The following is a 25,798-nucleotide window of genomic DNA, read 5'->3' on the forward strand; positions in this document are numbered from 1 at the left end:
GTCAGGCTATGTTCCCTGTCGAACCACATCCATTATTCCAACTATCCTGAATTTATGCATACCCAATTTATTTCTACATGAGTCACCAGGAATTGTTGGATTCTTTTTTTTTTTTTTTTTTTTTATTTTAGAGACAGAGTCTCACTCTGTCGCCTTTGGTAGAGTACTGTGGCGTCACAGCTCACAGCAACCTCCAGCTCTTGGGCTTAGGCGATTCCAACACCCAGCTATTTTTTTGTTGCAATTTGGTGGGAGCCGGGTTTGAACTCTCCACCCTCAGTACGTGGGGCCAGCGCCTTACTCACCGAACCACAGGCATCGCCCAGAGTTGTTGGATTCTTTTTTTTTTGCAGTTTTTGGCCGGGACTGGGTTTGAACCCACCACCTCCAGCATATGGGGCTGGCGCCTTACTCCGTTGAGCCACAGGTGCCGCCTGAATTGTTGGATTCTTATTGGACTTATGCCTAACAAAGTATTGTGTGCATTGATTACAGCAGCTGACCACATTCATTAATTTATATTCCAATATCTAGATAACTCTGTTTTAAATATGACTTCCACAGTCCTATTCCTTAATTTTAAACTATGTGACATGACATAGACAAATCTTATTTGAAATCCTTATAGATAAATGATTAACATTAATAACTTTTCAAATTTTATTGCACATAATTCACCACTTTGGTAAAGTTGATGTTTACTGAGATATGTACAATTATTGCGTATCCATAACAATTAAAAATTTTAAAAATGTATAGAAGCATAAAATGGAGAAAATGCCACCAATTACTCATTGCTGTTCAAAATATTTGTTCACACAACATGTATGTAAACATGTAAAAGGACAGAAACACAAAAAGATATTTATTTGAATATATCATGAAGGTTACAATCTGATTTCACAAAGCCCATGCAATTTTTTTCTCCTTTTATTATATGTCTATGTCATCATTTCATTGACTTCATGTTATCATAGTAATGTGCACTTCACACAAACTCCTGTTCTTGAACACTTATTCTTTCCATTTTAAAACAGAGTAACACCATCACTGTAATCTTCTACTTTTTTTTTTTTTTGCAGTTTTTTGGTCGGGACTGGGTTTGAACCCGCCACCTCTGGCATATGGGGCCGGTGCCCTACTCCTTTGAGCCACAGGCACCGCCCAATCTTCTACTTTTTGTTATTAGTTTTTCTTTCTTTTTTTTTTTAAGACAAGAGTCTCACTTTGTCGCCCTTGGTAGAGTGCTGTAGCATCACAGCTCACAGCAACCTCAAACTCTTGAGCTCAAGTGATTCTCTTGCCTCAGCCTCTCTAGTAGGTGGGACTACAGACAGGCGCCTGCCACAATGCTGGGCTACTTTTTAGTAGAGACAGGGTCTCACTCTTACTTAAGCTGATCTTAAACTCCTGATTTCAAGCAATCCACTCACCTCGGCCTCACAGAGTGCTAGGATTATAGGCATGAGCCACCATGCCCGGCAATCTACTTTTTGAAGTTTTAATGTCATAATCATAATTCCCTATCCTATGATTTTCATATGAAACAGTTCCACCTTATACATTCTGACATATAATCCTTTCCAAAAGATACATTTTTTATTGCAAGCAATAAAGGGAGGCATGTAAATGTTATTACTGCCCCAATAATGAGTACATTTGATAAAATTTCCAAATTCCAAGTAGTTTATCTTAGTATTTCATAGGGCTGGATAATGGAAGAATACCAGGTAAGGAAGCTGTCAAAAGATGTCCTTCAAATTTAGAATAGCTTCAAATTGAGAAGTTTGAAAAAAGAAATGCTAGCAATTCAAGAACAACCACATTGAAGCCTGCATGGAAATGCAGAATCACAAATCATGATCAATTCAGGATTGACTAAGAAAATGTTTGTCAATGTAACTATTTCTGACACTTTAAAAGCATTACTGTAAGATCTGCCTTACCACAATCATAAAAATTTAATTATAAAATAATCAGTGGTCTGTAACTGTGTGGGGGCCTGGGTCCTCACAACCTTTGCCAGGAGCTGCACTGAGGGCAGTTGACACAAGAAAAATTCAGATTCAGTTATCTCATGTGAATTAATTAACCAATGGGAGCCTGTGAGAGGCTTACCCTATAACTAGCAGCATCTCAAGTGCAGCCAGGAAGTGCAGCCATGGTCCATTGTGCTATCTATATTCAATGAAAAATCATAAATCGCATTCACAACATAATGCAAAAACTTAGCAAAGGTACCTCAAGAAGGCAAACAAAGGAAAAGAAAATCATGCAGGCACACCATGTAATTACAATATACACTTTACAAATTGGGGAAAAACCTGCCTAACTTGCTTCTGTGATTTCTATGTATGCTTGTGCAGGACTCAAGTAATAATCTTTAGTTGCTAGGCATTCTGTTCTCAGCCACCAGGTAATAATTGGGCCATTTATGACACCTGAAAGAGGGGTGCAGGATCCTGGACTCTGGTCAAAAGGACCCCCAGAATTTTAGTCCTGAGCCTCCTGGGTGCGAGACATACTGTGTAGACCACCAGGTTATTGGTAGCCTCGAGGGTATAAGGAACTTGGACTCAGGTCAACAAGCCCCCTAGAAATGCCTAGCCTGAACTACACTATAAACCTGATTCCCACTTAACTGCAAAGTTACCAGTACCTTTTCCACCTGTGCTATAAGGAAAATTACCAACAGAACACTACACATAGCCATAAATAATAAGAATCCAATTTCAGACCAGAGGAATGAGGGGAAGCCAGCAGCCTACTGCCATAGAATAATATTCAAAATGATGCTGTGGATCTCAGTACTGAGTGTACTTGTCATTTCAACTCATGTTTTGTTGAAATGCTTTTTGCATGTTTCCTCTTTTGGACACAATTTTTAAAATATTGTATGGTTTCTTCTTTTTTGATTCGTTTAACAAATGAACATTTGATACTGCTCAGAACATTTGATTCCAAAACAAAACAAAACAAAACATAAATTCTTTGTCTAGGCTGAAATCTTTAAGAGTGTTTCCAAGATTTTTTTCCCATAATTATTATAGTTTCATGCCTGAGGTCTAAGCATGCTATCCATCATGAATTAATTTTTGTGAGTGGTAAAAGGGGCAGATCCTGTTTCAGTCTTCCACGTGTGGCTGTACAAGACCCCAAAAGCATTTATAGCAATAACAAAAATAAATAAATGGGACCTAACCAAATTATAAAGTTTCTGCACAGCCAAGGAAAATCTACAGAATGGGAGAAAATCAGCAAAAAAAAGAAAGAAAGAAAAAAAAAATCAACCCCATTTAGTAGTGGGCCGAAGACATGAACAGAAGCTTTTCAAAAGAAGATATATGAAAGGCCAGTAACATACGAAAAACTGCTTAATGTCTCTAATCATCAAAAATCAAAGCCATAATGAGCTATCACCTCACTCCAGTGAGAATGGCTTTTATCAAAAAGTCCCAAAACAACAGATGCTGGTGTGGATGTGGAGATAAAGGAACACTTACACCAACAATGTGTAAGTGTTCTTTGATAAAAGAACACTTTTGATAAAAGCCATTGGTGGTGGGACTGCCAACTAGTCCAATCTCTAAAAGTAGACTTAGCATTTGATCAAGCAATCCCACTATTTGGTGTTTAACAAAAGGAAAAAAGTCATTTGTTAAAAAGACACTTGAACTTGAATGTTTATTACAGCACAATTCACAAATAAAAAGTGGTGGAATAAACCCAAGTACACATCAATAATTATTGATTAATAAAATGTGGTATATGTATACCATGGAGTATTAGTCAGCCACAAAAAAATAGTGAACCAATACCTTTTATAACAATCTGGGTGGAACTGGAGAACATCCTTCTAACTGAAGTATCACAGGATCGAAATAAGGGAAGTATCACAGGAATAGAAAAACAACCCCCACATGTACTCACTATTAAATTGGAGCTAATCGATCAACACTTGTGTGCACATGTCAAAGTTAAACTCAATGGAAATCAAACAGGTAGGAGAGGAGAGAGGGGATGGATAAGTTCATACCTGATGTGTACAATGCATACCATCTGGGTGATGGGCACACTTAATAACTTTGAGTCAAACTGTACAAAATCAATTCATGTAACCAAAATGTTAGTACGCCCACAATATTCTGAAATAAAAAACAAAATGAGTACTGAACACATATACGAAGTACTAATCAATATTAACTTGAAGATTCAGCAGCGCAGAAACATGTAGCTTACATTCCAGTGGAAGTAAATTTTGGTGTGTTCATCATTAGAGTTTTCTAAATAGCTGAGAGAACTCTCATCCTTTCTAAGGCCTGTCTCCTGAATGACAACTACAGCCATTAAACTGAATGAAGCTTTATGCACCACTTACCACAATTCTTCACTATGATGGTCCTGAGACCACAGGGGTATGCTGAGCTGCGGCAGAAACACTGACTCTAACATAACAAATGATGTATCTCTTACAAGACTGGATAAAACTGATCAACAACAACAAAAAATTGATCAACATGGATTCTCTGATAAATGATAAGATATGAACTCAAAATGAAGAGCTTACTACATGTCCCACATTTTACTGTTTTTCCCCTTTGTGAACTCTCAGATGAGATTGTATTCATGAAGAATAAATGAAGACTTTATCACACACATCACATTACTAAAGTATCTCTTCAGTGTGGACACTTTGATGAAGTTGAAGGCTACACTGAAACACATACCACACTCCCCACACTTCTACGGTTTCTCTCCCATGTGGACTCTGTGATGTGTACCAAGATTCAAGAGCTGGTTGTAGCCCTTCACACAGTCCTTCATGTTTCTATGGCTTTTCTACACCATGAACTTTATCTTGGACTTTAAAGTAAGAACTGTGCACGTAGTCCTTCCCATAATCCTCACATTTCAGTGGTGTTTATTTGCTGTGTCGTCTCTGATGGGTCCGACAAGTTGAGGCCCAGCCAAAGCCTTTCCCACATTCCTCACATTTGTATGGCTTTTCTCCAGTGTGGACTCTCTGATGGGAATGAAGTTGTGAATTCTGAGTAAATCTTTTCCCACATTCTTCACATTTGAATGGTTTTTCTCCACTGTGAAGTCTCTGATGTTTCAAAAGACATGAAGCCCAGGCAAAACTCTTCCCACAATCCTTACAGTTATAAGGTCTTTCTCCAGTATGGACCCTCTGGTGCATATCAAGATTAAACTTACTAATGTAGCCTTTACCACACTCCTCACATTTATATGGCTTTTCTCCAGTGTGGACTATGTGATGTTTCAAAAGACCTGAGGCCCTACTAAAGCTCTTCCCACATTCCTTACAATTATAAAGTTTCTCACCTGTGTGGACCTTCTGGTGAGAGTAAAGATCCAACCTCCATTTGTAGCCCTTCCCACACTCTTCACATTTGTATGGCTTTTCTCCACTGTGGGCCCTCTGATGGGCATAGCGTTGTGAATTTGTATAAAATCCCTCCCCACATTCTTCACATTTAAATGGTTTTTCTCCACTGTGGACTCGCTGATGTCTTGACAGACTTGAGGACCATCTGAAGCTCTTCCCACATTCTTCACAATTATATGGTTTCTCTCCTGTGTGGACCACATGATGCTTAAATAGATCCTGCCTACGAATGAAGCCTTTTCCACACTCCTCACATTTGTATGGTTTCTCTCCTGTGTGGACCACATGATGCTTAAAAAGATCCTGCCTACGAATGAAGCCTTTTTCACACTCCTCACATTTGTATGGTTTCTCTCCTGTGTGGACCACACAATGACTATTAAGTGCTGATCTCTGATGAAAGCTCTTACCACATGTATTACATTGGAATGGTTTCTCTCCTGTGTGGACCACATAATGACTATTAAGTGCTGATCTCTGGTGAAAGCTCTTACCACATGTATCACATCGGAATGGTTTTTCTCCTGTGTGAACCATGGAATGTCTATTAAGTAGTGACCTAACACAGAAGCTCTTACCACATGTATCACACCGGAATGGTTTTTCTCCTGTGTGAACCATGAAATGCCTATTAAGTCGTGACTTAACCCGGAAGTTCTTACCACATATCTCACATTTGAATGGTTTCTCTCCAGTATGAATTCTCTGATGTTCCTGAAGCAGTGACGCATAAATGAAGGCCCTTCCACATTCCTCACAATTGTAAGGTTTCTCCCCTGTGTGTAATTTGCAATGAACATTAAGTCCCGATCTACGACTGAAGACTTTCCCACACTGCTCACATTTGAATGGTTTCTCTGCAATGTGGACTTTCTGATGAGTTTGCAGATGTGAGCTCTGGCTGAATTCCTTACCACACACATAACACTTATAGAGTTTCTCTCCCATGCCTCCCATGTGGACTCTCTGATGAATAAGAAGAACTGATCTGTAACGGAAACTCTTTCCACACTCATCACATGTGTGAGACTTCTCTCTTGAGTATAATTGCTGATGAACATCAAAGATGGAGACATCATTGAAGAATTGTTTATCTTCATTACCCTGGTAAGTTTTCTGTCCTATGTGAATAACAGAAAGCCCTGCCTCAAAGTGGTAGGGGACATCACCTTGTTTGGAGAACTGATAGCTATTTATTGTGGTGTCTTGAGACCTTGTTAAGTCACTTGCATTTTGTTCCCAGATTTGCTGGCAGGATAACGCCTCATGTGGTTCTGCTTCTGGAATAGTCCCCAACTCAGTTTGGATCTTGTCTCCTATCATAACACAGATTAAAAGATGTGGACAAGTAAAGCCTTTGTTCTATGTTATCAAGAGTTCACACTTAGGACAAGGCATGAAACTTTAATGAATATGGAGAAAATTTTATGTTTTCCAAGGTGTTTGCACAAGACTGATTTAGAACCATTTCAAGTCTCATATGTAAAATACTTGTTAGAAATAAAAGATTTAATAAAAAACGTGACACATACACTTTACCTGTTCCTGTTCCTGCTGAATTTTCTACTCAGTGTAAAATCTTGCATGATAAATGATGAACCTAATAAACTATGTTTATAAATTATGAAATATAATCAAAAGGAACTTTAAGGAAAACAATAACATAATTAAGACTTTGCATATTTGCAATTATATTATATGTATATCTTTATAAAGTAAAGATATTAACCTTATTCAAAGTGAAGTCTAGAAGTTTTCCTCAGTATTTCAGAGGTACAGTTAGAGTGTTATGCCTGAAGAGATTGTCTTTCCTTTTTGGGGGGCAAATAATGGGTCACATTGGATAGTAAAGCAGTATGACTTAGGGTTGGTTGGCCACTCCTTCAGGGGTCAGGGAGTGATGTTCCCAATGTCAGAAAGAACAAAGTTATTTAAGGTGGAGCTTTAGGTCACATGGAATCAGTGGATCGGTATATTAATTAACAACTTGGGACTCAACAAATAATGGCTATGTAATGGAGGCCCAGTGATTACTCTGGAAACCAGCTCTCACGTGAGTTTCTCTGATTGGCAGTCCTCTGTGCCTAAGTCATACCTTAATCTTAGAAATGTAACATATTCTACTCTGCAGGGAGAATACAACTGAAGGTCTTCATTTAGTTCTTGCCAATAGTGTTTCTTCTTTAATTTTTCTTTTTTTTTTTTTTTGAGACAGAGCCTCAAGCTGTCACCCTGGGTAGAGTGCCTTGGCATCACAGCTCACAGCAACCTCCAACTCCTGGGCTCATGCGATTCTCCTGCCTCTGCCTCCCAAGTAGCTGGGACTACAGGGGCCTGCCACAATGCCCAGCTGTTTTTTGGTTACAGCCGTCATTGTTGTTTGGCGGGCCCAGGCTGGATTCGAACCTGCCAGCTCAGGTGTATGTGGGTGGCACCTTAGCCACTTGAGCCACAGGCGCCAAGCCTCTTCTTTGATTTTTCTTTTGGAAAAATGTAATGTGCGTCTTTTCCCTGTTAACATCTGCAACTTTGAGTATTAAAGCATTCAGGGAGTTCTGCCTATCTTTCTAGTGAATTACTGAATGTGAATGTAGTTTTGGGAAATCCCCAAATTTGCAGTTGGTATAAAGTGAGGGCAGTCTTCTGTAAACTGGCCCAACTTTTATAGTTGGTTGAGCTCATCTCAATGCCAAATATCAAACAGCTATGAGTGTTTATATCTATGTATACAAAATATTCCTGCACAAGAATTTTGCAATGTACGCTTTTCTTTTTCTGTGTTGATATGAACAATAATTTGGGTATCTGAAATAGGAAAGGAACAAACAACTCCAGGTTTGGTGAGAATGTGAAAGGCTTCTTTACCTGACAGGGGCATCCAAGGGGGATGCTCCTGATATGACAATGAAAAGTGGCAAGAGTCTCTTAAAATTAAAAGAATGCCTGAGGAGTTATGCTCTAGTTGGTTCCATGTGAGGTTACTGGACTCTCTCGTTGATAACAGAGTATAGAAAATTTGTCATATAGGTAAATAGGCCTTTATACTTATTTTCAAATTAAAGACTGAAGATTACTAGTGAGCTATAAAGTAAGTTAAAATATTTATAATGAGCATTTAGAAAAAAGAACAGGGTGTGGTGGCTCATGCTAATTCTAGCACTCTGGGAGGCCAAGACAGGTGGATTGCCTGAGCTCATGGGTTTGAGACCAGCCTGAGCAAGAGAAGACCTTGTCTGTAAAAATAGCCAGATGTTGAGGCAGGCACCTGTAGTCCTAGCAAGTTGAGGGCTGAGGCAAAAGAATTGCTTGAGCCCAAGAGTTTGAGGTTGCTGTGAGCTATGATGACATGGCACTCTGCCAAGGGCAACAAGTGAGATTCTATCTCAAAAAAAAAGAAAGAAAGAAAAAAGAACTAGAATAGAAATTAACACATCATCATGATAAGCCTGAAAGGTGTGATTACATGAAATACCTACTAAAGTCACTCACATACATCTATATCCATGAAAAATGGTTATAATGAAAGATGTGTTTCTTACGGGTGGCGCCTGTGGCTCAGTGAGTAGGGCGCCGGCCCCATATACTAGAGGTTGTGGGTTCAAACCCAGCCCTGTCCAAAAACAGCAAAAAAAAAAAAAAAAAAAATGTGTTTCTTACTATGGCACACACTCATAGAAAGCTTGGAAACTTTGGTCAGGATATTACCAAGTTCTGAATCAAGTAAATTTTTTCAATGGAAAGATAAATTCTAATGGTTGAATCATGAAAAGAAAACTTTTTTTTTTTTTTTGAGACAAAGTCTCACTCTGTTGCCCAAGGCTAAAGTGCCATGGTGTCATACCTCGCCACAACCTCAAACTCCTGGGTTCAAGCAATCTTCTTGCCTCAGCCTTCGAAGTAGCTGGGACTACTACTAGTTTTTCTATTTTGGATAAAGACAGGGTAGGGTCTTGCTCTTGCTCAGGCTGGTCTCCAAGTCCTGAGCTCAAGCAATCTAACCACCTCAGCTCCCAGAGTGCTCGGATTATAGGCTTGAGACACTATGCCTAGACTAAATCTTTGAAAATATTAATAGGTAAGGGTAGACCTAATGGTGCATACTGGGCACATTTAAAAAACTGTAACTTTATAAATAAGAGGTTTTAGGGGAGAAGGGAGAGTCTCTTTCAGAATGTTTATATTTTGAGAGAGCAGTTTCCCATTCCTACCAGGTTATAAAGTTCATTAGTTTAAAATAACAGTACATGTCCTCTGTAAATATAAAGGAAAAATTATTTAAAAACCATATTCTGGGCTTGGTGCTTGTACCTCAGACAGTAGGGCGCCAGTCACATACACTGAAGCTGGCGAGTTCAAGCCCAGCCCAGACCTGCTAAACAACAATGACAATTGCAACCAAAATATAGCTGGGCATTGTGGCAGGTGCCTGTAGTCCCAGCTACATGGGAGGCTGAGGCAAGAGAATCACTTAAGCCCAAGAGTTTGAGGTTGCTGTGAGCTGTGACGCCACAGCATTCTACTGAGGGCGACATAGTGAGACTCTGTCTTAAAAAAATAAACGAATAAATAAATAAATAAATAAATAAAAAGAAAAACCATATTCTTTAATGTCTTTAACAATTAAATTTGCAGAAACAGGTACAGAAATGTGCACATTTCTGAAGAAAGATGACCAGAAATACAGGCAATATTCACCTACATGACTGATGTCACCCTCATCCTAATTCTTCACCCTCTAGAAGAGAGAAAGTTGGCGGCAGTGATATCAATATATACTTTGGAAAAAGGGTCTAGACAGGAAAGCCTGTCAAAGAAAAGGTAACTGGAAACTTGGTTATTGATTGAGAGGCATCAGGAAATTGAGAGTTTTTTCCCCCCTTGTATAGAGGAGCTGTCTGAGAAGTATGCATTAGATTCTTCCTGCAATAAGGATTTCTTCCCAGAAAGGAATATGCTCCCTGGGGAAAGCTCCAAGGTAAGGCACAGACAGGCGTGTTACTTAATGTGGTCATGAAAAGAATGCTTCAAAGTTTCCATGGGATGTGGGTCAGCTGCACACATAGACAATGCAGTCGTGCCAAGAAAACCCAAGAAGGGTGAAATCAGACAGTAAGCCCTCTGAAGACAAAACAATGTTCTGCACTCGCTCTCTTCACTCCAGTTTGTGTATTTCTTACTAGCTATCTCCACAATTCCTAAAGACAGTGAATCTCCCCTGCCCATTAACTTATTTATCAGGATAACAAATACTTAGAACCAGGACTATTCTAGGCACTAAAATATAGCCATGAACAAAACAGCCAAAATTCCTCCTCTTAAAACAGTAAATACCAGGGATAGAAGTGACAGGAAAACAGAAGTGTTTGAGACATAGTACAACACAGGACGAGAAGAGTAAAAATAGAACATCATTTTAGTAGAGTAGTTGCAGATAGCCCTCCTTATGATATTAAATCTGAGCATAGACTGGAATAAATTTAAGGAAGGGCCAGAAGGTTTGGTTTCTTCTGACCAGAAGAAGAGCACGTAAAGGTTCTGAGGCAGAAGCTTCTCTGGTAGACAGAACAATAGTCCCTGAAAGATGTCCACATGCAATTCCCAGGACCTATGAAAATGTTATGTTATATAGCAAGGGGAATTAAGGTTGTAGATGCAAACAAGATCACTTAGAGACCAGATGTGGTGGCTTACGCTTGTAATCCTAGCACTCTGGGGGGCCAAGTTGGGTGAATTGAGTGAGCTCAGGAGTTTGAAACCAGCCTGAGCAAGAGCAAGACCCTACCTCTATTAAAAATAGAAAATCCGAGGCAAGAGGATTGCTTGAGCCCAGGAGTTTGAGGTTGCTGTGAGCTATGATGATACCATGGCCACTCTATCTACGATCTCAGAAAAGAAAAATAAAAGAGGTCACTTAGCTAGCCAGAAAATAAAAAGATCATCCTAGGTTATTGGGAAGTGACCAAAACTATCACAAGAGATCTAGAAGGTGAAAGAAGGAGGCATAAGCAGGGCAACAGAGGAAGCATGACTGTGAAAGAATAGTCAGAGATGCCAAGTTGCTACCTTTGAAGATGAAGGAAGGGAAATAAGAGCCGAAAAGTATGGACAGTCCCTAGATACTGATAAACCACAGTGAGAGTTTCTTCCCAAGAACATCTAGAAAGGAACAAAGCCCTGAAGATACATTGATAGATTATTGCCCAGTGAGACTTCAGGCCTAAAACAAAAATATAATAATTATTTAATTATTTATTATTTCCATTAAAGTCTGGTAATTGGTTATGAGCAACAGTCAATACAGTGTCCTTCACAAGACTGAAAAACAGAAGAGAGGACAATGTGGCTGGAAAAAACAGCAAGAGAGAGGACAGGAGCTATAACCAGAGACGCAGTAGGAGATGAAAAGCAGGCCACAGAATGGTCTCTAAAAGCCATTAGGAAAGATTGTAACTTTTTTTTTTTTTTTGAGATAGAGTCTCACTTTGATGCCCTTGGTAGAGTGTCCTGGTGTCATAACTCACAGCATCCTCAAACTCTTGGGCTCAAGTGATCCTCTTCCCTCAGCCTCCAAACTAGCTGGGACTACAGGTGCCTGCCACAATGCTCAGCTGTTTTTTTTTTTGGTAGAGACAGAGTCTCACTTTATGGCCCTCGGTAGAGTGCTGTGGCCTCACACAGCTCACAGCAACCTCCAACTCCTGGGCTTAAGCGATTCTCTTGCCTCAGCCTCCAGAGTAGCTGGGACTACAGGCGCCCGCCACAATGCCCGGCTATTTTTTGGTTGCAGTTTGGCTGGGGCCGGGTTTGAACCCGCCACTCTCAGTATATGGGGCCGGCGCCTTACCGACTGAGCCATAGGCGCCGCCCTGCTCAGCTGTTTTTAGAGACGGGGTCTCGCTCTTGCTCAGACTGGTCTCAAACACCTGAGCTCAAGCAATTCACCTGCCTCGGCCTCCCAGAGTGCTAGGATTATAGGCATGAGCCACTGTGCTCAAGTGGACCTACAATACATCTCTCAAACATCCAGAACAACCTCCCATCTGTCCTCTCAAGATTATAACGTTTAATATAAATAAGCAGCCATAAAGGCTTTGAGCCCAGGAATGGCACATTGACTTATACTTCCTAAGGATCACTTGGCTGCTATGAGGAGAAAAGATACCAGGTGGGAAGGGAGGGAGCAGAGCTACCAGCCAGGAGGCAGTTGTGATAATTCAGAAAAGAGGTTTGGCCATTTAGACTAGGGCAATAAGAATGGACATGGGTGGGAGAGACACATAAAAAGATGCACAGTTGCTTGGTTTGTACCTGAATTCCCTTCTCTATGGGTTGCTGTCTTTGTCATCCAAAGTTGTTCTTCCCTGAGGGAGTAGAATGTATCTTGGTTGAATGATTGATGCCCTGTGAACATTCAAAGTCACATGCTTAATCCCAACACATTTCAGGTAAAAATCTAAGTAAAATTTACCGAAAATTCAGATTCCCACTGCATTCTCTAACGTGAACACCCTAGGATACAAGTCACTCCTGGGACTTGACATTCCATTATAGAGGGTAACTATATACCTTAGTTCTTACCCACTAAGAGAAGGTTCCTGAAGTTCTCCCGCATCACATCTCGGTACAGCTTCCTTTCCACAGAGTCAAGCAACCTCAGCTCTTCCTTGGTGAAGACAACAGCCACATCCTTGAATGTCAGCGCCTCCTGCAACATCCAACATATTCAACCTTAATCTTATGTCCAATGACATTAGGAGGAGGCGGCACTGAGCGGGTGGAGAGGACAGGTGGGAGGTTGTCCTGGATGTTTGAGGGATGTATTGTAGGTCAACTTACAGACTGATCCCACTCATTCTGTGTCTATCCTGACAAAGACACACACTCATTTTCCTGAGTTCCCCCACAGGTGCAATACTGAAAAAGAAGTCCTGGCCTTCTGCTTCGTGTAGTCATTGAGTCTACTTGGAAACGACCTTCTCAGATTCTAAATGCTGTATTTTTGCCTACATGTCTTAATGTACAGGTTTTAATGAGTCTTGCCAGTTTCCCCAGTAACACAGTAACATTTAGCAATTGGTCCCAGTTGTTTGTTAATGCCCATTGTCACTGTCTCTCTCCCTCTCCCTTCTCTCTCTCTCTTGCTGTCTGTCAAACTTGAACCATGGATACTATTACTTTCCATTAATATTTGTCAAACTAACAATGTTATGATGATCTATGTGGGACAGCTATGCAATGGATACCTTGTACATTCAAGACACAAACTACATACATTGTTACAGCATTCAATCTCATGATCTACAGGCAGTGCGCCTGAGAGCACATCCCAAATCTCTGTGACTTCCCAGGCATGTGGAACCTGGACAGTTAGCCTACACTGTTCTTTGTGTATAATGATTATCTCATGATATAGTTTCATAAATAATTCAACAGGGGAATATATGTGATATTGGGGAAAGTGTGTGACACAGACTAAGCTCTTAATAAATGTTAGCTATTTTAGCTTGGTGCCTGTAGCTCAGCGGCTAGGGTGTCAGCCACATACATTGGAGCTGGCGGGTTCGAATCCAGCCCAGGCCTGCCAAATAATGACAACTACAACCAAAAAATAGCTGGGCATTGTGACAGGCGCCTGTAGTCCCAGCTACTTGGGAGGCTGAGGCAAGAGAATCATTTAAGCCCAAGAGTTTGAGGTTGCTATGAGCTGTGATGCCATGGCCCTCTACCCAGCTTGAGACTCCATCTCAAAATAATAATAATAATAATATTAATAATAAATGTTAGCTATTTTTATTTTGTATTATAAATATCATTGTTATCTAGTTCATCTATATTTCATGTCTGAATAGTATTCCAGAGAACTGATCTATTTTTAATCTTAAGAATGAATATTTAATTTTATATATTTTTTATTATTACCAATCTTGTAAAAACATCATTTTATATAGATACTATTCTGTGTGATTATTTAAAATAATTTGAAATAATAATTTGAAATGAAATTAAAATGTCAAAAGAAGAATGTTTAAAACTGTGATCATACACGATCAGATCTCCTCAATTTTTTTTTTTTTTTTTTGTAGAGACAGAGTCTCACTTTATGGCCCTTGGTAGAGTGCCGTGGCCACACACAGCTCACAGCAACCTCCAACTCCTGGGCTTAAGCGATTCTCTTGCCTCAGCCTCCCGAGTAGCTGGGACTACAGGTGCCCGCCACAACGCCCGGCTATTTTTTGGTTGCAGTTTGGCCGGGGCCGGGTTTGAACCCGCCACCCTCGGTATATGGGGCCGGCGCCTTACCGACTGAGCCACAGGCACCGCCCGATCTCCTCAATTTTTTGCCAAACTCTAAAATATTTTAAAGAGATACATGTACCCTGATTATTTCATAGGCTAATCAAGAGAAAGTTATCAATTTTGCAATGATTTTAGTAATGAGATTAGGAAGAATTCATTTTATTATTCTCACTTATTTGATTATAAATGAATGCCATCACCTCATCAAATACTTATTGGCTGTCTCTATTTTATACTTCCCTTGTAATGTTGTTTATTCATATTTCTTTCATTTTTCTTCTCTAGTCTATGTGTAACATTCTAGTTTGAGATTCTCTCTTTTTTATCTAGGTGGCAAATATTTTCACCATTTTCTAATAATCTAGTGTAAGACATAGATCATAAGAAATTTAAAGATTTTTCTATAATGACTATAGCAATCACTGCCTTGGGTGCCTGACGAGCTGGGTCCACCTGAGTAGGTACCAGGTCAGGATGAAAACAAGTTGTTACCCTGATGAGGGGACAGAGAGGAGCTGTGCCAGTTGTGGATGGCATCACTCAACAGGGTACTCCAGACCCCCACACCACGGGGCAGACGGCGCTCAGTTAAAAATTCTCTCAGTCTTCTTGTTTCTGTCTTTAACTGGAGCAAAATTCCTGACTCCTGGTTTACTGCCTGAGCCCAAGCAGGTTTTTCAGAGTTCACATGTTTAAAATGAAGATCAGACTGAGAACAGCCTCCTTCAGCTGTTTTGAGTAGTAAATGAAGGAACAAAACACGAGTCACTAGAAAAATCTGTTGGTATCAAGGACATTTAAATCTAAGGTCACCTACTACTTTGATCAAATTCTTATTACATAAAAGAATAAGAAAAGGCCGGCAAATAAAATACACACAAGGCACGACTCAGGCATGGGGAAAACAGAATCTAGCTCTTCCTGTTTGAAAACCTCCAAAAACACTTGATGAAGCCCCAGTTTCAGCCTGCGGTGCTGTGCCACGTGATCTACCAAACAGCCAATGAGGCGCATGGCAAAGGCACACATCTTTGAAAAAGTACATTTTGGGGCAGTGCCTGTGTTTCAAAGGAGTAGGGCGCCAGCCCCATATACTGGAGGTGGAGGTGGCGAGTTCAAACCTGGCCCCAGCCAAAAACTGCAAAAAGAAAAAGTAAAATTTTAAAATTGAGTTCTTAGTGTCCATGAGTGGAAAGTAATTAAAAAGGCACAACAATTCATTGAGAATATGAGGGAACCATAAAAAATGAACATTATATAGTATTAAATGACAAGCGTACATTTAAATTAGGTGACGACTGATACAAACACAGTTATGAATGTACATGAGGAAGACTATAAAGAAAAAAATAGCTAATGATGTGAGCAGAGAAGTAAAGTAAAAGAATTATCTATTCCTACTATTTTCTCTACTCCATTAAAAAAAAAAATGATACAATAAAGTGCTGGCTGGGTGCGGTGGCTCATGCCTGTAATCCCAGCATTTGGGAGGCCATGGTGGGTGGATTGCCTGAGCTCACAGATTTGAGACCAGCCTGAGCAAGACCTCATCTCTAAAACACAGCCAGGGCTCGGCACCTGTAGCTCAGGTGGCTGAAGCGCCAGCCACATACACCAGAGCTGACGGGTTCAAATCCAGCTTAGGCCTGCCAAACAACAATGACAACCACAACCAGAAAATAGCCGAGCAATGTGGCAGGCACCTGTCGTCTCAGCTACTTGGGAGGCTGAGGCAAGAGAACCGCTTAAGTCCAGGAGTTGGAGGTTGCTGTGAGCTGTGATGCCACAGCACTCTACCCAGGGCGACACCTTGAGGCTCTGTCTCAAAAAATAAAATAAAATAGAACATAGTCAGGTGCTGTGGCAAGTGCCTATAGTCCCCTGGAAGGCTGAGGCAAGAGGATCACTTGAACCCAAGAGTTTGAGGTTGCTGTGAGCTAAGACGCCATAGCACTCTACCAAGGGTGACCAAGTAAGACTGTCTCAAAAAAAAAAAAAAAATAGAAAAGAAGAGAAAAGAAAAGGCTCAGCACCTATGGCTCAAGTGGCTAAGGCATCAGCCACATACACCTGAGCTGGCGGGTTCAAATCTAGCCCGGGCCCGCCAAACAACAATGACAGCTGCAACCAAAAAATAGCCGGGTGTCGTGGCGGACACCTGTGGTCCTGGCTACTTGGGAGGCTGAGACAAGAGAATCGCTTAAGCCCAGGAGTTGGAGGTTGCTATGAGCAGTGATGCCACAGCACTCTACCCAGGGCGACAGCTTGAGGCTCTGTCTCAAAAAAAAAAAAAAAGAAAAGAAAACAGTAAGTAAAACTAATGCAAAGGCAACACAAAGGAGGCAAAGGAAGCACTGGGCACACAACAGGTCCTTAAATGCCTGTTGTTCACCTCGAGTCTTCCCAAGACAGAGAAAAACACATGACAAACTGAGCAGTGAGATGAAATTTTAACACCAAGAAAGGCAAGCCTTACTTACCTTGAATGTGGTCATTTTTTATCCAACTTCTGGAAATTTGCAGAGTGCTGAGTTATGCCGTTCATGGGAAGGCAAAATCCTGCCTAGAACGTGCCTGAAAGAGACACATAAAAGGGTAGCCAGGGATGATACCCAGCAATAGGCACGTGCATTATGAATTAGCAGGAGAATGTTCTCAGCAGCATTATTCGTAATAACTCATAACTGCAAACAATGAAAACGCCCTCGTATGAGTAAATGGATAGACAAATTATGGCATACAAAGTCTGACAATTAAGTTTGCAAACTCATCCTAGAAAAATTACTACATACCTCACTGCTGAATTGGGGAGCTATGAAGGGATGCCAGGGCCACCTCCACCCTTCAAAGCAATTTTGGAACTCTTTTTCTAAAAATGGCCATCAAAGCTGTCATTGTATTACCCTTGATGTGCCGAATGTTATCAAAATGTCTTCTTTTCAATATTTCCTTTATCTTTGGGTAAGGAAAAAAGACACTGGGGGTGAGATCAGGTGAATAGTGAGGGTGCTCCAATACAATTATTTGTTTATTGGCGAAAAACTCCCTCACAGTGCTATATTAGCCAGCGCATTGTCACCAGCAAGAGCCATGGCCAACATTTTCTCTATAGATGTTTATTTGGTCTTCTATGCTTCTCACAGTCAACTGACAATTTGACTTACGATTTGATAAATTTTTATAATGTTTTTTTTTTTTTTTTTTTTTTTGTAGAGACAGAGTCTCACTTTATGGCCCTCGGTAGAGTGCCGTGGCGTCACACAGCTCACAGCAACCTCCAACTCCTGGGCTTAAGCGATTCTCTTGCCTCAGCCTCCCGAGCAGCTGGGACTACAGGCGCCCGCCACAACGCTTGGTTGCAGTTTGGCCGGGGCCGGGTTTGAACCCGCCACCCTCGGTATATGGGGCCGGCGCCCTACCAACTGAGCCACAGGAGCCGCCCAAATTTTTATAATGTTTTCTTCAGTTCTGTTTGTTACTGGCTGCCCTGACTTCATCAGTGATGCTTTCTCTCCCCTCAGAAAAACATTTAACCCATTTGTAAACTGCAGTTTTCTTCATGGCATTAGTCCCCATAAACTTAGACCAACATGTCCCTGATTTCATTTCCACTCTTGCCAAGATTCGCAAGAAATTTTTGCATTTTATAAATGTTTGTTCTTTGGTCTAATTAAAGCTCCAATATTCTGACAACGGCACACAAAAACACACAACCATGAATGCAACTCAGTAACAGTATCACACGTCAACGTGAACATGATGTGAGACACTGCTATACCAAGGTTATGACACATTACCAAGTTGTTTGCATAGTGCTGCCAATATAAGCACTGGGTAGCAAGTTTGTGAACTTAATTGTCAGACCTTGATTCATACAATGGAATGTTATTCACCTATTAAAAGGATTGAAGTACTGAGTGTGCTACAACATGCATGTACCTTAAAAACATTATGGCAAATTAAAAAGTCAGTCACAAAGGACCGCATATGGTTAATTCCATTTCTATGAAATGTCCAGAGTAGGCAAATGTATACAGAGAGAAAGTTGGTTAGTTATTGTTTTGAATTTGAGGTGAGAATGAAGTTTAACTGTAAGTGGATAGGAGTTCAAGTGGGTGATAATAATGACGTAAATTGAATTAGAGTGATGGTTACTCCAGTTGGAAAACATTCCTTTTTTTATTTTTATTTTTTGAGACAGAGTCTCACCCTGGGTAGAGTGCCATGGTGTCATTGCTCATAGCAACCTCCAACTCAGGCTCAACCGATACTCTTGCTTCAGTTTTTCTATTTTTTAGTAGAGACGGGGTCTTGCTTTTTCTCAAGCTGGTCTCGAATTTGTGAGCTCAAGCAATTCAGCCACCTGGGCCTTCTAGGATTATAGGTGTGAGCCATTGCACCCAGTCAGTTGGCTAACATTCTAAAGATCACTGGATGTGCACCTAAAATAACTAAGTTTTATGATATGTAAAATAAACCTCAATAAAGTTGGAAAAAATAATTGTTAATATATATATCACTTAAATTAACAAGAGTTGATTCTGAGTCCATATTAATAGAATATTTATGATTGAATAAATGAATGAATACATTCAGGAGGGGCAGAAGCTCATCTTCATTGTTGAATGCCCACTTCCAGGATGGGCAACAGTGAGACCATAATCTCTACAAAATGTTTTCTTAAAAAATCAATTTGGGACTCGGCACCTGTAGCTCAGCGGCTAGGGTGCCAGCCACATACACTGGAGCTGGCAGTTTTGAATCCAGCCTGGTCCTGCCAAACAACAATGACAATACAACCAAAAAATAGCCAGGCATTGTGGCGGGTGCATGTAGTCCCAGCTACTTGGGAGGCTGATGCAAGAGAATCATTTAAGCCCAAGAGTTTGAGGTTGCTGTGAGCTGTGATGCCACTGCACTCTACTGAGGGTGACACAGTGAGACTCCATCTCAAAAAAAAAAAAAAATCACTTTGTCATGGTGCCAGCTACTTGGGAGGCTGATGCAGAAGGATTACTTGAGCCCAGGAGTTCAATGTCAAGGCAACAGTAAGCTCTGATGTAATCACGGCATTCTAGCCTGTGTGACTCAACAAGCAAGACTCTATCTAAAAAAAAAGTTAATAAATGAATAAATAATAAAAGTAAAAGGCCCAACTAATAACATATCTCCCCGTAAGAAACTGTTATTTTTAAATAACAGTTTAGAGGCTGAGGTTGAGGCAGAAGGATTACTTGAGCTCAGGAGTTCAATGTCAAGGCAACAGTGAGCTATGATGTAATCACTGCACTCTAGCCTGTGTGACTGAGCAAGATTGTGTCTAAAAAAAAAAAAAGTAAATAAATAAATAATAAAAATAAAATGCCCAACTAATAACATACCTCCCCATAAGAAACTATTATTTTTAAAATTAAAAAAAGTTTACGGTAGACAAATTTAAAAGATATCATCTTAGCTAACTGAACAAAATACAGATCTCCAACAAAGGGCAAAACAACATCATTTGGCTACTGTTATGCTACAATGAAAAGGACACTTCACCACTTCTGTGGTATCCCCACCAACAGTGGTGTGGGTAGTTCAGATTTAGATAATCTAAACCTAAATGTGAAAATATCAGAAATCCCAAATGAATGCCTTTCTCTGAAATAACTTGCCTATACTCTCCAAAAATACTAAACATAAAAAACACAAAGACTATGGAATCCTTCCAGACTAAAAATGAGTATGCAACTAAGACCCCAAATCTACAAAGAACTCAAACAAATCAGAAAGAAAAAAATAACCTCGTCAAAAAGTGTATAAAAGATATCAACAGAAGCTTTTCAAGAAAATAGACAAATGGCCAACAAAGACAAAAAAATGCTCAACAAGAAAATGCAAATTAAAAACTACAATTTGATACCACCTTATGCTTATCAGAATAGCCATTAAAAAGTAAAAAAAAAAAAAAAAAAACAATAGATGCTGGTGTGCATTCAGAGAGAAAGAAATGCTTACTCACTGTTGATGGGACTGCAAACAGTATGGAGAGTCCTCAAAGAACTGAATGTAGACCTACCATTTGATCAGCAGTCTCACTGCTGGGTATCTATCCTAAGGAAAAGAAATTCTACCAAAAAGACACCCGCACTCAAATGCTTACTGCAACACAATTCACAATTCCAAAAATGTGGAATCAACCTTAGTGCCCTTTAATTCATGACTAAAAAAAATGTAATAAATGTACACAAAGTCACTATGAAAATTTGGAGAAAGATTGTGTTTTGGTCCATTATTTCACTTCCAAGAAATACAGTCAACAGCATCCTTTTTGATTCACCACTATAAGTTTCAACAAACTCAGCTTATTGGTGTTGCTGGGAGGGCATCATTTGTTTCTGTCTATGTGGATTTTATGTCTCTTGATTTTTGTGTATGTCAAAATGTTCACAATGGACCATGGACCATGGAGTACTACTTAACAATAAAAAGGAATGAAGTAGCAGCAATGTGGATAGAACTGAAGACCATTCTCCTAAGTATCTCAGGAATAGACAACCCAACATCATATACTCATACTAATGAGTGGGAGCTAACAGATACATACACAGAGGTGCAAAGTGATATAAAGATCATGAGAAACAAAGAAGGGGAACAGTGGAAGTGTGTGTGTACCTACTGGGTACAGTGAATACTATTCTGGTGATGGGCACACCAAAAACCCTGACTTAAGTATTATATGAGATAGTCACATAATAAAAATATGTGTACTCCCTTAGTTAACATTTTGAAATTTAAAAAACTCAAAAGAAAAAGAATTCCCAACTCAGAAGTCAGGCAATAATGAAAGGAACAAAAGAGAGGAGAGGATAAGTGCGGAGGAGAGGGGAAAAGGAGGGGAGGGAAGAGTGAGAAAGAAAGAGAGAGAGAGAAAAGAACAAAAAGGGAAGAAGGGAGGGAGGAGAGAGAAAGTGAGGAAGGAAAGAAGGAAAAGAAAAAGTGGGACAACTAAAAGCAATGCATAAAACTGGCCTTTGAAGAGGTGTGTGAATGGGCGGCGCCTGTGGCTCAAGGAGTAGGGCGCCCGTCCCATATGCCAGAGGTGGCGGGTTCAAACCCAGCTCCGGCCAAAAAAAAAAAAAAAAATGCAAAAAAAAAACAAACGAATAGGTGTGTGAATGAAGAGCTTGGTAGGGAAACAGTTGTAAGAACTTTAAATGAAAAACATATGGTATTTATTTATTTATTTATTTTTAGGACACTATTAAAATTTGCTTTAAATATTTCTCTGGGGAAAGGAATACCACACTTTTAGTCAATGAAGACAAACTTTTTTACATTAGCCTTTTATTTTTAATACCTATTAATTAAATATTCCATTATGCCATGAATTCGTGGGGAATAGGTTCCAGCACCTCATATTACGTGTTCCATTGCTTCTCTTGGTTCACCTGTGTGCTATGCTGTACGCCTATTATGCCATGAATTCATAGGAAATGGTTCCAGGAGCTCAGGCTCCTTTCCGTTGGTTCTGACAAAGTGGGCTTCTCTGGGTGGAGCAGGCTGGCGCTTCAGTTGAATCCACGTACCTTTCTCTTTGGCTTCCTTCTTTTTCTGATCGTTTTCCTTCATGCGTTTTAGGAAACTATCTCGGCTCTTAGAGTGCTTAATACGCTCAATATAAAAATTAATCCTCTTGGCAAAAATCTTGCCCTTGTCTGTTTACAACAATGCCAATAGCATGCTGGGTAACATTGTAGACGCTTCCATTTTTTGCCATGGTAACATTTGTGTGGCTTGCCTTTTTGAACAATACCCATTCACTTGATGTCTACAATATCACCTTTCTTGCAGATTCGCATATATGTGGCCAACAGAAGAACTCCATGTTTTCTAAAAGGCCTAGAGAACATGTATCAGTTGCCTCTCCTCTTTCTCTTTATGTTTGTCATTTTGGTGAATTACTAGAAGATGGTGTCTCCCAACATAATTTAAACATGGAACTGCAGATTAGATAACATGATGTTATATGTGTTATCTAGCACTGTGTAAAAGACAACACAATTTACTACCATTATAAATTCCTTTTTTTTGAGACAGTCTCATTATGTTGCCCTTGTTAGAGTGCGGTGATATCACAGCTCACAGAAACCTCAAATTCTTGGGCTTAATAAATTCTCTTGCCTCAGCCTCCCAAGTAGCTGGGACTACAGGTGCCCACTACAATGCCTGGCTATTTTTTGTTTGTGATTGTCATTGTTTGGCAGGCCTGGGCTGGATTTGAACCCACTAGCTCTGGTGTATGTGGCTGGCACCCTTAGCTGCTGAGCTACAGGCGCCGAGCCCATTATTAATTTCGAATAGTAGTATATCTCAAAACATTATCTAGCATAATATCTAATATGACCTAATAAGTTATGTGAAACCCTCTAGCCAGCCCTTCCTAAATACCTCTTACCAAGACACCCCATGATTACCCTGGTATGTGGGCTTCTTTGCTGCAGAAAGCTACATTAGACTGCCTCTGGTTACAAATGTTTCTGGTGGTGGTTGGCTGACAGGCATCAGCAAAGCAAACAGGTAAAATGTAAACAACTGGCAAATTTGAGTAAAGAGTTGATAAGAATTCCTTCTACTATTTTTCCAACTTTAATATAGCTTTGAAATGATATAAACATAAAGTTTTATATATCAGGAAAGAGTTACATGAAAAATAAGGATGGGCATGATATAACATGGCAGTTCACTAGTTTATTCTCTCTTGGTTGTGCTTGGCAATTTGCACAGTTAAGCAGATAAGGGAAAAACATTAAGAATAATAAGATAGGCTGGGCGCCCTGGTTCATGCCTGCAATCTTAGCACTCTGGGAGGCTGAAGTGGGTGCATCACCTAAGCTTGGAAGTTCAAGACCAGCCTGAGCAAGACTGAGACTGGTCTCCACTAAAAATAGAAAAACTAGGTGGGTGTTGTGGTGGGAACCTATAGTCCCAGCTACTTGGGAGGCTGAGGCAAGAGAATCACTTGAGCCCAAGGGTTTGAGGTTGCTGTGAGCTATGATGCCTCCACATTCTATCCAGGGTGACAGAGTGAGACTCTGTCTCAGGGAAAAAAAAGATAAAAATATTTAAAGGTCATAAATAGAAAGGTATACATAAAGAAAGACTAATTAGAAGCCTACAATTGTTACCTTTATAACCTGGATTCATGAGTAATAAATTTTTTTCTTAATAAAAAAGGTTCCTTTTCAGCTGGGCACCTATAGCTCAGTGGTTAGGGCTCCCAGGCTGGTGGGTTCGAAGCTGGCCCTGGCCTGCTTAAAAAAAAAAATAGCTGAACATTGTGGCGGGCGCCAGTAGTCCCAGCTACTGGAGAGGCTGAGGCAAGAGAATCACTTGAGCCCAAGAGTTTGAGGTTGCTGCCTACGGAGGGTGACAAAGTAAGACTCTGTCTCAATAAAAAAAAAAAAAAAAGAAAAGAAAGAGCTCCTTTTCTATTAAAAATAGAATGTTCTGTAATGATACAGTTGTAAAAGAACACAAGATATTTGTTTTTTTGTTTGTTTGAGCTGTCACCCTGGGTAGAGTGCTGTGACATCACAGCTCACAGCAACCTCCAACTCCTAGGCTCAAGGGATTCTCCTGCCTCTGCCTCCCAAGTAGCTGGGACTACAGGCGCCTGCCACAACAACCAGCTATTTTTTTTTTTTTTGGTTGCAGTCGTCATTGTTGTTTGGTGGGCTGGGCTAGATTCGAACCCACCAGCTCAGGTGTAGTGCCTGGCACCTTAGCCGCCTGAGCCACAGGCGCAGAGCCAGAATACAAGATATTTATAGTAAATTAAAAAAAAAAAAAGTTGACAAATACTTTCAAAACTCCTAGACAAGTCCAAGCCCAAAGCCTTGTTCTCAAGGTCCCCTCCATAAAATCCTAACTTACTTTTCCCACCTGATTCCAGCTAGATCCTACTCCTGAGTGACAATGTAGCCCAGATTTTATTAACTCAGAACTGCTTAGGTGCCAAGCCCAGCTCCGCCTCTTATATGGGTTACTATAGGCAAATAACCTGTGCTCCCTAGGACTCTCTCATCTTTAAAAGGGACAAAAGCAGTAACTCTTCAGAGAGCCACGGTATAACATTATTTATTTGTATAAAGGCCTTGGAATGAAGTTAGCAATTAAAGCTCAATGATTATCAACACCCGTACCGGAGGACACATTCTATATATTCTTGGTTGAGGTGAACAAACCTGTAAAAGAAACAAGCCAAGCACCGCTCGCGTAGGTAGAGCTTTGCTTTCAGTAGCCAACCAGTCACTACGTGCAGTACTGTTCTGAAAAGTCAGGCTATGGAAAGAGAAAGCTGTGAAACACCCTGACCGTTTTGTCACCTACGACAGTTAAATGAGAGCTCCCACTCTCTCCCTTCGTGGAAGGTGGAGCAACCCTCGCCTTCCAAAAATGAGATTAGAAGGCGTCTGCAATTACACAGCGCACCGCCGAGATCACAGAGAAGGGCCTGAGCCACTGCCGCTGGAGCTCTGACCCCAACCAGGAGACCTGACTGCTTGCTGGTAAATCAGTAATAACAAGAGATCAGCACTCTTCACTTGACAGGAACTATTTTGAGGTTTTCCTTTTCACTGCCTCGTTCAGCTCCCAAAACAATTCTACTGGGAAGTTCCTAATATCTCCATTTTAAAGAACAGTGGCGGGGAGTACAGGGTGATTAAATAATGCCCTAAGTTTACAAGGCGAGAAAGCGGCCTCATGGGGGTAGTGGAAGAAGACGGACTGGGCAACCTGAGAGCTCAGTACACCCTCAAACCAGGCAAAATGCTACACGACCAAGCCCCGAACTCCCCCGGGGAGCGAGGACAGCCCCAAATAAATGCAAGAGCTCCACCGACAGGAACGAAAACCGCCACCCTTGCCCCTCCAAACAAACCTCTGCTCTCCAGTGAGGCTTCTTTTCCCCTAAATCGATCACCAGTTTATTGAGGATCCAGAGAGTACGTCCAGAAAACTCAGAAGGGCCTGCACGCGAGGAACTCAGCCCAGCTACCACTGACAAAAAGGTAGGGACCTCACGATCCCAGAGCGGAGGCCTCA

General features: G+C 40.6%; 1 protein-coding gene across 1 annotated transcript; it reads right to left on the reverse strand.

Annotated features, from left to right (window-relative positions):
• Positions 1-1,178: 1,178 nt before the first annotated feature.
• Positions 1,179-25,798, reverse strand: LOC128596659 (zinc finger protein-like). Its single transcript, XM_053606253.1, has 5 exons — positions 25,635-25,798; positions 17,188-17,281; positions 12,989-13,115; positions 12,719-12,811; positions 1,179-6,726 (listed from the first exon to the last, which is right to left on the reverse strand). The coding sequence occupies exons 2-5, from the start codon at positions 17,200-17,202 to the stop codon at positions 4,922-4,924; spliced, it is 2,040 nt and encodes a 679-aa protein (XP_053462228.1). The 5' UTR covers positions 17,203-17,281; positions 25,635-25,798; the 3' UTR covers positions 1,179-4,921.

The sequence above is a fragment of the Nycticebus coucang genome, chromosome 10 (assembly GCF_027406575.1).
Source record: "Nycticebus coucang isolate mNycCou1 chromosome 10, mNycCou1.pri, whole genome shotgun sequence".
In the NCBI taxonomy this organism is placed as follows: Eukaryota; Metazoa; Chordata; class Mammalia; order Primates; family Lorisidae; genus Nycticebus; species Nycticebus coucang.

Excerpts from the sequence above, each read along its gene's own strand:
- LOC128596659 (XM_053606253.1), bottom strand. Across the intron at positions 12,812-12,988 it reads CAGGAACCTTCTCTTAGTGG|GGCATCAATCATTCAACCAA; the intron begins GTAAGAACTAAG and ends GAATGTTCACAG. Across the intron at positions 6,727-12,718 it reads CCATAGAGAAGGGAATTCAG|GAGACAAGATCCAAACTGAG; the intron begins GTACAAACCAAG and ends GTGTTATGATAG.